Here is a 15,336-nt window from a genome sequence, read left to right on the forward strand (position 1 = left end):
CACAGCCATTAATGTCTAAATAGCTGGCAACATAAGTGAGTACACCCCACAGTGAACATGTCCAAATTGTGCCCAAATGTGTCGTTGTCCCTCCCTGGTGTCATGTGTCAAGGTCCCAGGTGTAAATGGGGAGCAGGGCTGTTAAATTTGGTGTTTTGGGTACAATTCTCTCATACTGGCCACTGGATATTCAACATGGCACCTCATGGCAAAGAACTCTCTGAGGATGTGAGAAATAGAATTGTTGCTCTCCACAAAGATGGCCTGGGCTATAAGAAGATTGCTAACACCCTGAAACTGAGCTACAGCATGGTGGCCAAGGTCATACAGTGGTTTTCCAGGACAGGTTCCACTCGGAACAGGCTTCGCCAGGGTCGACCAAAGAAGTTGAGTCCACGTGTTCGGCGTCATATCCAGAGGTTGGCTTTAAAAAATAGACACATGAGTGCTGCCAGCATTGCTGCAGAGGTTGAAGACGTGGGAGGTCAGCCTGTCAGTGCTCAGACCATACGCCGCACACTGCATCAACTCGGTCTGCATGGTCGTCATCCCAGAAGGAAGCTGACGCACAAGAAAGCCCGCAAACAGTTTGATGAAGACAAGCAGTCCAAGGACATGGATTACTGGAATGCCCTGTGGTCTGACGAGACCAAGATAAACTTGTTTGGCTCAGATGGTGTCCAGCATGTGTGGCGGCGCCCTGGTGAGAAGTACCAAGACAACTGTATCTTGCCTACAGTCAAGCATGGTGGTGGTAGCATCATGGTCTTGGGCTGCATGAGTGTTGCTGGCACTGGGGAGCTGCAGTTCATTGAGGGAAACATGAATTCCAACATGTACTGTGACATTCTGAAACAGAGCATGATCCCCTCCCTTCGAAAACAGGATAGCGACCCCAAACACAACCTCCAAGATGACAACTGCCTTGCTGAGGAAGCTGAAGGTAAAGGTGATGGACTAAACCCAATTGAGCACCTGTGGCGCATCCTTAAGTGGAAGGTGGAGGAGTTCAAGGTGTCTAACATCCACCAGCTCCGTGATGTCATCATGGAGGAGTGGAAGAGGATTCCAGTAGCAACCTGTGCAGCTCTGGTGAATTCCATGCCCAGGAGGGTTAAGGCAGTGCTAGATAATAATGGTGGTCACACAAAATATTGACACTTTGGGCACAATTTGGACATGTTCACTGTGGGGTGTACTCACTTATGTTGCCAGCCATTTAGACATTAATGGCTGTGTGTTGAGTTATTTTCAGAAGACAGTAAATCTACACTGCTATACAAGTTGTACACTGACTACTCTAAGTTATATCAAAGTTTTATTTCTATAGTGTTGTCCCATGAAAAGATATAATAAAATATTTGCAGAAATGTGAGGGGTGTACTCACTTTTGTGATACACTGTATATATATAAATAATGGTTCTGATTGTATATTGTAATGCTAATTTCATCCTTCTGAGTTCAAGTGAGGGTTATTGTGACTATGTAGAGGCTTTGGATGGGAGAGGTGCGGTATGCTCCTAGGGCTATTCTGATCCCTAGATGGTGTATTGTGTTCAGACTCTTGAGGTAGGATTTTCGGGCTGATCCTTATAAGAAGCATCCATAATCCAGTTTTGTTCTGATTAACGTTCTATATAGGTGCAACAGTATGGTAAGATCTGCTCCCCATTTAGTACTGGCTAGTACTTTTAATTTTTTAAACATTTCTCTCTTGGTGATTTAAAATGATGAATGAATGTGAGTCTTTGGTCTAGTATCAGGCCCAAGTATCAAAAAATGTCTGCTATTTTTATGGATTCTCCATCTAAAAAGAGTTCGGGATCTTGGTGTAGTTTTCTGTTCTGGCAGAAATGGATGCATGTCATTTTACTTTTGGATACTTTAAAGCCATTTGTGTTTAACCATTTGTGTATTTTACTGATGCGGGGTTGGAGCTTTTGCTCTATTGTTTTTATGCCCTGATTCCTGTGGCTTAAACATAAATCACCCACATATAAACTGCAGAAAATATTTGGTGGTATTTCCTCCGTAATTTAGCTAATGTTGAGATTGAAAAGAGTTACCAATAAAATACATCCTTGTGGGACTCCTGTTTCTTGGATGTGGTCTGTGGAAAAAGTGTTGTTGACAGACTCCGTGTGATAAAGCGTGTTCCCAGACTACCACAAAACAAGTAGAAAAGGGCACTCTTTATGGGTAATGTAGGGCGAATGGTTGAAAGCACTGAAAAGAATTAGCAGGAGCACAGAAGTTGTTCTTTTTCCCCGTCACCTTTATTTTTGGCCACAACAATCAAAATATTTACAAGCGCGCTATGAAAGAAAAAAAAATAGAAAACTCAACCTCTACCACCAGAGGAAACAGACTTGTGACTGCAAAGTCATTTAAGTCACATTCATTGAGGTATACAAGTCACAGGCCTAGCATAGCTTTTAGCCTTTTCTCCAGGAAAATAAGAACCCCCTTACCCCTCTTCCAGAGCTGTATTTAAACAGGTAGCTCCTCCCCTGGATCATACCATACCTCATACAGGTAAAGACAAAATATATAAAAAATAAATATCTAGTTCACAGAGCATCAAATATGGCGAAATGTTATGAGTTACAAACAATACTCAAACCCATTCAGTAACAACATTTCCAATATTTACAGCATATGCTTATCTAACATTTCTTTTCTTTTACAGGTTCTTCACCCCTCCCCTTCTACAGAGGATGGACTCACCCAGGTAAGTAAAGCTAGGGAGTTTTCCCATAGTACTCTTTTAGGACCCCACTGGTGAGTGTGAGCAGTGCCAGAATACAACAGGTGAGTGTTTACTTTACAGTCCATGTTGGTAATGTGTCAGGGTACCTTACATCATTACACACCCCCCTCCATAAGCTCGACACCATCCCAGTGGCGAGACAGAAAATCAGCAGTTACATTTTGGGAACCTTTTTTATGCTGAATGTCAAAACGAAAGGGCTGTAGTGACAGGTACCAACGTGTGATTCTGGCATTGGAATCTTTCATCCGTCTGATCCACTGCAAAGCCCTGTGATCAGTCTCTAAGAGAAAGTCTTTCACGATTAAGTAATACCTCAACGAGTCCAGGGCCCATTTGATGGCAAGGGCCTCTTTCTCTATGGTGGAATACCTGACCTCTCTTGGAAACAGCTTCCTGCTTATGTACAGGATGGGCCTCCGATCCTCGCCCTCCTCCTGTAATAAGACTGCGCCCAACCCCAATCCTGACGCATCCGTCTGAACAACCCAGGGTTTGTCAAAGTCTGGGCTGGCTAAAACTGGTTTCCCACACATTGCATTTTTAAGTTCATTAAAAGCATGGTCACAGTTCTCAGTCCACTTGATTCTCTGTGGCATGTCTTTCTTTGTTAAGTCTGTCAGTGGAGCTGCTTTAGTCGAAAAATTGGGGATGAACCTGCGGTACCATCCCACAAGACCCAAAAACGAGCGTACCCTCCTCTTTGTTGTAGGTTGTGGTGTCGCTCTCACAGCCTCCACCTTGTCAACTTGAGGCCGTATTTGTCCACCACCCAGGATGTAACCCAGGTATGAGACCTCCTTCTGGGCAAGATGACACTTATTTGGGTTTGCAGTAAGGCCAGCTTCATCGATCTTCTTCAGGACGACGTTTAGATGTTTCAGGTGTTCCTTCCAAGATGCACTAAAAATAACGACATCGTCGATATAGGCTGCCGTGAAGTTTTCAGTGTCCTTGAGGACCTTGTCCATCAACCTCTGAAAGGTTGCTGCGGCTCCATGTAATCCAAAAGGCATTGTACGGAAATGGTATAGTCCGGACGGTGTTCTGAACGCTGTCAACTTCATGGCGGACTTGCTGAGTGGCACCTGCCAGTGTACTTTGCACAGGTCCAGTGTGGACAAAAACTTGGCCTTTCCCAACCTCTCTATAAGTTCATCTGCCCGTGGCATAGGATAGGGATCGAATGCTGACACAGCATTTAGCTTTGAAAAATCTATGCAGAAACGTAGCGCTCCATTCTTCTTTGGAACTAGGACGACAGGGCTGCACCATTCACTGTCCGATGGTTCAATGACCCCCATCCTCAGCATCTCCTCTACCTCCTTTTTCAGGTTAGGAACAAGTCGCGCTGGCACCCTGCAGGTGGTTTGTCGAATCGGCTCCTCCTTGGTGAGTCTGATGTTGTGCTGGGTCACTGTTGTCCGCCCTGGTTCCTCCGAGAAGAGCCTTGCTGGAACTACCTGAAGTAGCTCTTTTTGCTGCCGCGCAGTGAGGTGAGATACCAGTGGGAGAACTGCACCTCCGCTTTCTGTGGGGAGGTACTGCTCCATCACCTCCTCTTCATCATCCACCGCCCTTCTCCACAGTTGTTCTGAGCATGTGGCATCCAGTTCACTCCACGGCCTCAGCATGTTTATGTGGAAGCGCATGAACTTCTTCCTCCGGTCTGGTGTGTGCAGTTCATATGTGGTTTCTCCGATCCGTCGGTGTACAACATATGGACCCTGCCATTTGGCCAAAAGTCCAGTGTCACTGGTGGGTAGGAGGATCAGTGCCTTCTGTCCTGGCTGCAGAACTCTTTTCCTCGCCACCTTGTCGTACCAGTGCTTTTGTTGTTCTTGTGCTTTCTCCATGTTTGCATGGACAGTCTCAGTCAGCTGGCTCAGCTTCTCTCTCATCTTTAAAACATAGGTTAAAATGTTCAGCTTCTGCTCTCTGTTTTCTCCCTCCCAGGCTTCCTTTAAGACGTCCAGAGGGCCTCTAACCTGTCGTCCATAAAGAAGCTCGAATGGGGAAAAGCTTGTGGTACCTCCCGATACCCAAACAGAACATAGGGTAACCACATGTCCCAGTCTGTTCCATTGCGGTTTACAAATTTCTTCAGAGTCTGTTTCAGTGTCTTGTTGAAGCGCTCTACAAGGCCATCCGTTTGTGGGTGCCATGGGGTGGTATGGATACCTTTAATGCCTAATAAGCTGTACACATCTTTTATCTGTTTTGAGGTGAAATTTGTGCCCTGATCTGTCAAAATTTCTTTTGGGATGCCTACCCTGAAAATTAGCTGGATTAGAGCATTGACAACCTGGCGAGTTTTAACTTTTTTGAGTGCGAATGCCTGTGGATATTTTGTAGCATAGTCTACTATAACCAAGATATATCGGTTGCCATTTTTGGTTCTAGGTAATGGCCCTACCACATCCATAGCTATGCGTGAAAAAGGTACATCAATTATAGGCATATTCACCATAGGTACCCTGTCTGACTTTTTTTGAGCTGATGTAAGCTGACATTCTGGGCAATTTTTGCAAAATTCGATCACATCTCCGTACTGGCCTGGCCAGTAGAACCTTTGCGCAATTCGACTAAAGGTTCTGGCTTGGCCAAAATGACCTGCCCAAGGAGCTGCATGACCCATTTTGAGTACTTCTTCTCTAAGACCTAGTGGGAGTACAAGCTGCTCTCCCTGGTCAGAGACTCTGTACAATTTGTTTTCTTTAACAGCTAAGTGGCAACCTTCGTCACTGCTGTCACTGTAAGGTTTGCTTTTAGTAAAAAGTGGTTTTAGTGTCTCATCCTGACTCTGGAGTTGTTCAAAGTTAGTGGGTAAGCTGATATTATCAATAGCTGGATGTTGCAGATTTTCACTTACTTTAGTTCCTATAACTTTGTCTTTTCTTTTCTCCGTTTTGGACTTTTTCTGTTTAAGCGTTACAGCATAGGGTAGTTCTTTTAGCATTTCGACGGTCTCTTTAGTTGTACGTTTAGCTTGCTGCCTAGTTACAACCATAACCTCAGCTTTGCTTGTTTGTTTTTTGTTTAGCAGGTCAACCAGAATAGGAATATCTCTACCTAGTATCACCGCATACGGAGCATTCTGAATTATTCCTACTTTTACCAGGTAAGTTTGTCCCTTAATTGAGATGTTAATTTCTGTTGTTGGATAGACCTGTTCGTCACCATGAATGCATGTAACCCTTAATTTCCCTGTCAGATTGTACTGGAGGCTTTCTAGGCATGACTGGGTAACTAAAGTTTGACTTGCCCCAGTGTCTATCAAAGCTTTGTACTGTTTGCCTTTTATTTTAACCAGCACTGTAGTTTCATCACTATTCTCATGTGTAGTGAACGAATTTTCTTTCCTAGGGACGTAACAAAGTTGACTAGAGCTAGTAGGTGGATTTTGGCATTCACTACTTCTGTGCCCTATTTGGTTGCAGCTAAAACATCTGATTTTTGGCTTTTCGGCTGGAGTTTTACTGCTATTATGCCACTGTGTGTTAGATAACCTATGCTGACCCAAACCACCGCCATAATCACGCTTTTCAAACTTACTGGCTTGTTTGGTGAAGTCTGGTTTACCAAGGTGAAAGTCTCTGTCTGCCCGTCGAGCTGAAATAAAGGCTTCTGCCATTTCCACTGCCTATCGAGGTGAAGCCGGGCTGCGTTCCATTATCCAGCTCTTCAGTTCAGGATTGATCATGTCCAGGAACTGCTCCAGCACGATGGCCTGTCCTATTTCTTCTTTTGATTTTTCAGTTGGCCGCATCCACCTCTCGTACAGTCCAGCAAGTCTTGTAAAAAGTTCCTTTGGTGTTTCGCCCTTCAAAACACTGTTCTTGCGGAAACGCTGCCTGTAAGTCTCTGGGTTAATTTCAAATTTCTTAAGAATAGCCTCTTTCACTGCATTAAAGTCATTTATGTCTTCCGTGCTCATAGCGACATATGCTGCTCTCGCTTTTCCCTCGAGCAGCGGGACAAGATGGAAAGCCCAATCCACTCTCGGCCACCTAGCCGCTAGTGCTCGAACATTACAAAATAGTGTTCGATATCATCGGTGTCTTTCAGCTGTGGGAGCCTTGGCCATGCCATCGGCGCTGTTCTTATGTGCTCTCCCTCCATTTCGTATGTAAACTCCGTTGTATATCCTCGTCCGCGCTGCTGCTGCTGTTGTTGTGGATTGTTGCGCTTCCGGTTCCTGCTGCATTCCCCTTTGAACTTTCCGTACCTCCTCCTGTAGAAGCCCGAACTGGTGCTGTAGCGAGCGCCACCTCTGATCCTGCCTCATTGCTTCTTTCTGCTGCTCTCCATCTTTCCGATGCTGAATATCGATGAAGTCCTGGAGCATTTGCCGCAGGTTAGAGATCTCTGTTGCACTTCGGTCGGGTCCTTGTGCTGAGGACGGTTCACATTCCTCCTCCTCGCAGCTATCCGGATGAGCTTGTGTGACTGGGGGTTTCTTGGGAGCCATTACCTCCTTGTAGTGGTTCCCTGAGCTCTTGGTTGTCATTTATGTGCCCCGTGGGTAAAAAAAAAAAAAAAAGTTCCGCTGCCACCATTTGTGATAAAGCGTGTTCCCAGACTACCACAAAACAAGTAGAAAAGGGCACTCTTTATGGGTAATGTAGGGCGAATGGTTGAAAGCACTGAAAAGAATTAGCAGGAGCACAGAAGTTGTTCTTTTTCCCCGTCACCTTTATTTTTGGCCACAACAATCAAAATATTTACAAGCGCGCTATGAAAGAAAAAAAAAAATAGAAAACTCAACCTCTACCACCAGAGGAAACAGACTTGTGACTGCAAAGTCACTTAAGTCACATTCATTGAGGTATACAAGTCACAGGCCTAGCATAGCTTTTAGCCTTTTCTCCAGGAAAAAAAGAACCCCCTTACCCCTCTTCCAGAGCTGTATTTAAACAGGTAGCTCCTCCCCTGGATCATACCATACCTCATACAGGTAAAGACAAAATATATAAAAAATAAATATCTAGTTCACAGAGCATCAAATATGGCGAAATGTTATGAGTTACAAACAATACTCAAACCCATTCAGTAACAACATTTCCAATATTTACAGCATATGCTTATCTAACATTTCTTTTCTTTTACAGGTTCTTCACCCCTCCCCTTCTACAGAGGATGGACTCACCCAGGTAAGTAAAGCTAGGGAGTTTTCCCATAGTACTCTTTTAGGACCCCACTGGTGAGTGTGAGCAGTGCCAGAATACAACAGGTGAGTGTTTACTTTACAGTCCATGTTGGTAATGTGTCAGGGTACCTTACATCATTACACTCAGTGTCTGTCCTTTAGAAAGTTGTTTATGAAGTCGGTTGGAAGTCGGCCTCTTATTCTATTTGGTGTAGATCTTGCATTATTCCATACCTCCAGGTAGTATCATAGGCCTTTTCAAGGTCAAAGAAAATTACTGCCGTGTGTTCATTTCGGAGGAATGCTTCCCTTATGTATGTTTTCAGTCTGGTTAAGCTATCCATGGTGCTCCTGTTTTTTTGAAAACTGCTTTGGATCTCGCTAAGGATGTTGTTTGTTTCCATATACAGTGCCTTGAAAAAGTATTCGTACCCCTTGAACTTTTCCAAATTTTTTCATGTTACACCCACAAACTTAAATGTATTTTATTGGGATTTTATGTGATAGACCAACACAAAGTAGCAAGTAATTGTAAAGTAAATTTTCAAATCTTTTTACAAATAAACTGGAAAGTGTGGCATGTATTTGTATTCAGCCCCCCTGAGTCAATACTTTGTAGGACCACCTTTTGCTGCAATTACAGCTGCAAGTCTTTTGGGGATGTCTCTACCAGCCTTGCACATCTAGAGGCTGAAATTTTTGCCCATTCTTCTTTGCAAAATAGCTCAAGCTCAGAGTCAGAGTCAGAGAGGTTTTATTGTCATTTCAGCTACATACAAGTACATATTGAAACGAAACAGCGTTCCTCTAGGATCACGGTGTAACACGGTACAAAAAGTGCAAGACAATACAAAACAGTGTAAATACAACAATAAATACAAAAAATCCTATAATAAATAACTACAAAAGATATTCCTAATTATCCCTAATCTAAACAAGTACTTAGAAGACAGGACTAAAGACAAGTGTTAGTACATGATGGTGAATAGATGGTACAATGGTTCATGAGGTAGTGACATGTTGTACATTAGCAGCGTAAAATTGGCAATGCAGATAAGGTGCCTAAAAAGTAAATATGGTGCAAAATACAAGTAAGGTGCAGAAATTATTGTGCATTTCCAGGAGGTGTGCAAAAATGCAAGTAACATAGTCAAAAATGCAAGTAACAATAAATACAGATCAGTGTGTGGCAGCAGAAAATTTCCGGAGGAAATTGTTACAGTCCTGAGTTTAGAAGTCTGATTGCTTGAGGGATAAAACTGTTACACAGTCTGGTTGTGTTAGTCCGGATGCTGCGGTATCGTCTCCCAGACGGGAGCAGAGTAAAAAGTCCATGTGATGGATGGGTTGGATCGTCCACAATGCTGAGAGCTTTGCGGATGCAGCGGGTGTTAAAAATGTCCGTGAGAGATGGAAGAGCGACCCCGATGATCTTTTCAGCTGTCCTCACTACTCGCTGGAGAGTCTTGCGGTCCGACGCAGTACAATTTCCGAACCAGACAGTGATGCAGCCGCTCAGGATGCTCTCGATTGTTCCTCTGTAGAACGTGGTGAGAATGGGGGGTGGCAGATGAGCTTTCCTCAGTCTTCTCAAAAAGTAGAGACGCTGCTGGGCTTTCTTGGTGATGGAACTGGTGTTAAGGGTCCAGGTGAGATTCTCCTCCAGATGAACACCGAGAAATTTGGTGCTCTTGACGATCTCAACAGATGAGCCGTCGATGTGCAGTGGGGAGTGGTCCCTTAGTGTCTTTCTAAAGTCAATGACCATCTCTTTGGTTTTATCCACATTCAGAGACAGGTTGTTGACTTGGCACCAGTCCGTTAGATGTTGTACCTCCTCTCTGTACGCTGACTCATCGTTGTTGCTGATGAGTCCCACCACAGTTGTGTCGTCTGCAAACTTAACGATGGAATTCGAGCTGTGCATAGCTGTACAGTCGTGCGTAAGCAGAGTAAACAGCAGTGGACTGAGCACACAGCCTTGGGGAGCGCCGGTGCTCAGTGTGGTGGTGCTGGAGGTGTTCTTACCGATCCGGACGGACTGAGGTCTCTCAGTCAAGAAGTCCAGGATCCAGTTGCAGAGAGAGGTGTTCAGGCCCAGCGTGCTCAGCTTTCCAATTAGATGCTGAGGAATGATGGTGTTGAATGCTGAGCTAAAGTCTATGAACAGCATCCTGACGTAAGTGTTCTTTCTGTCCAGGTGTGTAGAAGCCAGGTGAAGTGTGGTGGATATGGCGTCGTCCGTTGAGCGGTTAGGACGGTACGCAAACTGCAGTGGGTCCATGGTGGGAGGCAGTAGTGTCTTAATATGCCTCATGACTAGTTTCTCGAAGCACTTCGTGATGATAGGCGTGAGTGCTACGGGACGATAGTCGTTGAAGCATGACACAGATGACTTCTTTGGCACGGGTACGATGGTGGTCGTCTTGAGGCACGTTGGAACGATGGCGCTGCTCAGGGAGATGTTGAAGATGTCAGTGAATACATCTGCCAGCTGGTCTGCACATCCCTTGAGCACTCGGCCAGGAATGTTGTCTGGTCCAGAAGCCTTCCGTGGGTTGACTCTGTGCAGAGTTCTCCTCACGTCCGCTGTGGTGAGACGAAGCACCTGGTCGTCACAAGGTGGGATCATCTTCCTCGCCAACATGTTGTTCTGCGCCTCGAACCGAGCGTAGAAGTCATTCAGCGCATCTGGAAGGGAGGCATCACTGTCACAGACGGGTGGGGTCGTCCTGTAGTTGGTGATGGCCTGGATGCCCTGCCACAAGCGCCGTGTGTCACCGCTGTTCTGGAAGTGGCTGTGGATGTTCTGGCCGTGTGCGCGCTTTGCTTCTCGGATCGCCCGGGACAGTCTGGCTCTCGCTGTTCTCAGAGCCGGCTGGTCACCTGCTTTAAAAGCGGAGTCTCGGGCCCTCAGCAGTGCACGCACCTCTGGAGTCATCCACGGCTTCTGGTTGGGTCTGGAAGTGATGGTTCTAGTGGTAGTGACGTCCTCAATGCACTTGCTGATGTAGCAGGTCACTGAAGTCGTGTACTCCTCTAGATCAGTGTAATCGCCGTATGTTGCAGCCTCCCTAAACATGTCCCAGTCAGTGCACTCAAAACAGTCCTGAAGAGCAGAGATGGATCCTTCTGGCCAGGTTTTCACCTGTTTCTGTACAGGTCTGGAGCGCCTGATGAGTGCTCTGTATGCTGGAATTAGCATTACAGAGATGTGGTCTGAGTATCCGAGGTGGGGGCGGGGCTCCGCCCGGTACGCACCGGCAATGTTAGTGTAAACATTATCCAGCGTGTTCGCTCCTCTCGTAGCAAAGTCCACATGCCGATGGAATTTAGGGAGAACAGACTTGAGATTTGCATGATTAAAATCCCCAGCGATAATAAACAGTCCGTCTGGATGAATGGTCTGTAGTTCGCTGATGGCTCTGTAGAGTTTGCTTAATGCTTCCTTCGCGTTCGCGCTGGGTGGGAGATACACCGCGACAATAAGCACACTGGTGAATTCCCGTGGTAAATAAAAAGGTCTGCATCTAACAATAGCAAATTCCACCATCGGAGAACAGTACGCCACAACAAGCACAGAGTCCTTGCACCATTCGGTGTTAATGTAAACACAAACGCCTCCTCCTCGTGTTTTACCGGACTGAGCTGCATTTCTATCGGCGCGATACGATGCTAGCCCGTCTAGCTGAATGGCACTGTCTGGAATGTTGTCGCTAAGCCATGTTTCAGTGAAAATTAAAACACAACAGTCTCTGTACTCACATTGGGTCGTTCGCTGAAGTCTGATACAGTCCAGTTTATTCTCCAGAGAGCATGCATTTGCGAGGAATAACGATGGTAGAGCCGGCCGGCTTGGGTTAGCTTTTAGCCTAGCACGGACCCCGGCTCGCTTTCCACGCTTCTGCTTCCTCGAGCACCGCTTGCGGCGCCCCCTCCCCCGGTCACCTGCTTCAGGTAACACCGAGGACTGTAGGCCTGGTTCGCGAAGTAGGCAGAGTCCATGCAGAGTTCGCCGCAGATCATCCCGCAGGTTAGTTTCTGACTGTTTCCTCAGTTGTAGCAGTGTTTGGCGGTTGTAAACTGAGTCAAAAGTGGTTTCCATACGTTTATAAACAAAACTGTCCTAAAGCTCAGTCAGATTGGATAAAGAGCGTCTGTGAACAGCAATTGTCAATGGGATTTAGGTCTTGACTGGGCTTTGACTGGGCCATTCTAACACATGAATATGCTTTGATCTAAACCATTCCATTGTAGCTCTGGCTGTATATTTAGGGTCGTTGTCCTGCTGGAAGGTAAACCTCTGCCCCAGTCTCAAGTCTTTTGCAGCCTCTAACAGGTTTTCCTGCAGGATTGCCCTGTATTTAGCTCCATCCATCTTCCCATCAACTTTGACCAGCTTCCCTGTCCCTGCTGAAGAAAAGCATCCCCAAAGCATGATGCTGAGATGGTGTGTTCAGGGTGATGTGTGGTGTTAGTTTTCCGCCACACATAGCGTTTTGCATTTAGGTCAGTCTCATCTGACCAGAGCACCTTCTTCCACATGTTTGCTGTGTCCCCTACATGGCTTGTGGCAAACTGCAAACGGGACTTCTTACAGCTTGCTTTCAAAAATGGCTTTCTTCTTGTCATATAAAGGCCAGATTTGTGGAGTACACGACTAATAGTTGTCCTGTGGACATTCTTCCACCTGAGCTGTGGATCTCTGCATCTCCTCCAGAGTGACCATGGGCCTCTTGACTGCTTCTCTAATTAGTGCTCTCCTTGCCTGGGCTGTCAGTTTAGGTGGAAGGACATGTCTTGGCAGGTTTGCAGTTGTGCCATACTCCTTCCATTTTTGGATGATGGATTGAACAGTGCTCTGTGAGATGTTCATAACTTGGGATATTTTTTTATAACCTAACCCTGCTTTACACTTCTTCACAACTTTATCCCTGACCTGTCTGGTGTGTTCCTTTGTTTTCATGATGCTGTTTGATCACTAATGTTCTCTAACAAACCGCTGAGGCCTTGACAGAACAGCTGTAGTTATACTGAGAATAAATTACACACAGGTGGACTCTATTTACTAATTAGGTGACTTCTGAAGGCAATTGGTCACACTGGATTTTATTTAGGGGTATCAGAGTACAGGGGGCTGAATACAAATGCACGTCACACTTTCCAGGTTTTTATTTATTAAAAAAAAAAGATGGGAGCATCATTATATGGATGTATGTCATCAAAAAAATCTGGCCCTTACCAAGGTCATTCAGGTCTTTATGGCAGTTCAAATTTGCTGCATTCAATTTTTATGAACTAGGTCATTGTCCTGCAGATTTTTAGGGCTGGTCCAAATGTTTCAGCACATTAATGTATAGATGCATTGGAGTTATATATAAAAAAAAAAAAACATTCAAAAACCCCCACACCCCTTTTTTTACCAATCATATTTTAGCAGCATTTTTGTCATACCATACATATGTAACATACATATACATATGTGAGCCAGCAACATGTGAACAGATAACCTTTAGAGGAAAATGTCCTAATATAATATAATATATAAAGTTACCTTGCAGAAATGCCTTTACTTAGTTTCTTTTTCTTCTTGTGGACATGCTTACTTGGTTCATTCTGGTTATCTGCATCCAGCACATCTTCCTTTTCACACATATTTAGATCATCCTCACTCAGGTTGTCATCTGTGAAACAGGAAAAATAAATAAATAAATTTTGAACTCACCATCTGTCAGTTAACATCAGGTAATGCTGCTCTTATATCGTCTGACTTAAGTAATGTCATGAAGTTACTTAAGTAATGACTTAAGTAGCTTACATTCTTTCATGACTGTCATGAATTATGAAACTGTTCTGATAAACTAATGACTGATAAAAACATAGTTCTCCGTCTAGATTCTTAGTAAGTATAAAATAGTATGCTGCCATGCTGAAGCACATAAAAGTTGAAAAATATTAAGCATGCTACTGTTGTATGATTTCCTTTTTCAAGTAACTGTTTTCCATAAGGTAAGTTAGTTAATAGACATTGACTCTAATTTAGAAACTGACACGTAAAAATAGCCATTAAGGTTTAAAATGCTGTTTAAGATCATTTGTCCCGCTGTTGGTCACAACTGTCAGTATGTTTGAAAATGCACAGATAACTGCACTTTGACCTGATTTATTACAGTTTTTACAGTGGATGTCCTTCTTTGATGCAAACGTCCTAATTTTATCCATGCTTGTGCATCTCCCAATAGCTAGACTGTTCATCCACTTTCCCTGTCAGACATAGCCAATCATGTCAGTGTAGACTCCCATCTGACAAATAGCAATGCTGAGATTCGAAGACTGGATCTCAGTGGTAGTGGGCTAGCTATTACACTTTGATAATGACCAGGCACATCATCAAGCATGTAAGTTGATTGGTAGCCTTAAGACAAGCAACACACAAGTTATGTGTCCTGTGTACATTTTATAACCAGGTTAACTGCAAATAAAGCATGATTATTTTACAAGATAGTTTTGTCATTCATTACCACACATGTAAAGAAGAAAGGAAAGTACATTACTCTGACGTAATAGTTAAATATACATTTCGTTCTGGGTTTTAAATATCAGCTGGTTTACAAAATGTAAGTCATTTACTATGAACCATTAACAAAAATCGCTCACCAGAAGGAACATAGTCTTCATCTTCATTAGAAGAGTAATCCTCGGAGTCATAGTCTGAATAATTCATCATGATGTTCTACAATAACGATATACTAAATTACAATACTTAAAAATGACTGTAAATTAATTAAAGGTTCCTAAAACTGCCATCAGTTTACAGTCCACAGAACCAGCGCCAAAATCCTCTTTTCGCTCCTTCTCTTTCTACTTCATCTGCAGTATTTTATGGCGAACAACGATTTGGAGCATTACCGCCATCTTTAGCTAGGTAGGTGCGAAGCAGGATGATTATTTAAAATACTCAAAAGGATGGATGGATATTTTTAGTGATGTCGACCTCGAAACTCGATTTACTTAAAGCGCAGTGTTTCTTCACATTGCTTCTAAGTCCGTATCAAAAATGGAAGGAGTCACATGACTATCCCGAAAAAGGTTTCATTATGTCACGCAGTTTCGAAGCTTTTGAATGTTTCCCGCGTTAGGCATGTGCCTAAGGACGTGCAAGCTGCTGATCCGAGTTCATAATGTTTTGACCTATAATGCTTCTAAATGAAAGTCGGAAAATCTTATGTCTGATCCCAGAACTGTGATTGTTGTTAACTTATCATTGCCACACACTCACGAACTTTTTAAAAATATATACAAGGCAATGTAATGATTTTCTGTGGGGGAAAAAGTCACACCACATTTTATTGTTATTTGCGTATTATTTTGCAAATAATTTTGCAAACTCATTGTATTGTGAGAGAGTAATGTAAT

At 44.0% G+C, this 15,336-nt stretch overlaps 1 protein-coding gene across 2 annotated transcripts in view; it reads right to left on the minus strand.

The window, feature by feature from the left end:
* The window catches only part of cfdp1 (craniofacial development protein 1), a 74,078-nt gene extending 59,313 nt beyond the window's left edge, over window positions 1-14,765 (minus strand). For both annotated transcript variants that reach the window (XM_063004097.1, XM_063004098.1), the window contains exons 1-2: window positions 14,578-14,765; window positions 13,475-13,604 (exon numbers count right to left, since the gene is read on the minus strand). In XM_063004097.1, the coding sequence (XP_062860167.1) occupies window positions 13,475-13,604; window positions 14,578-14,647 (200 nt within the window). In that variant the 5' untranslated portion in view covers window positions 14,648-14,765. The remainder of the gene's footprint in view (window positions 1-13,474; window positions 13,605-14,577) is intronic.
* Window positions 14,766-15,336: the final 571 nt, after the last annotated feature.

The sequence above is a fragment of the Trichomycterus rosablanca genome, chromosome 11 (genome assembly GCF_030014385.1).
Source record: "Trichomycterus rosablanca isolate fTriRos1 chromosome 11, fTriRos1.hap1, whole genome shotgun sequence".
Lineage (NCBI taxonomy): Eukaryota > Metazoa > Chordata > Actinopteri > Siluriformes > Trichomycteridae > Trichomycterus > Trichomycterus rosablanca.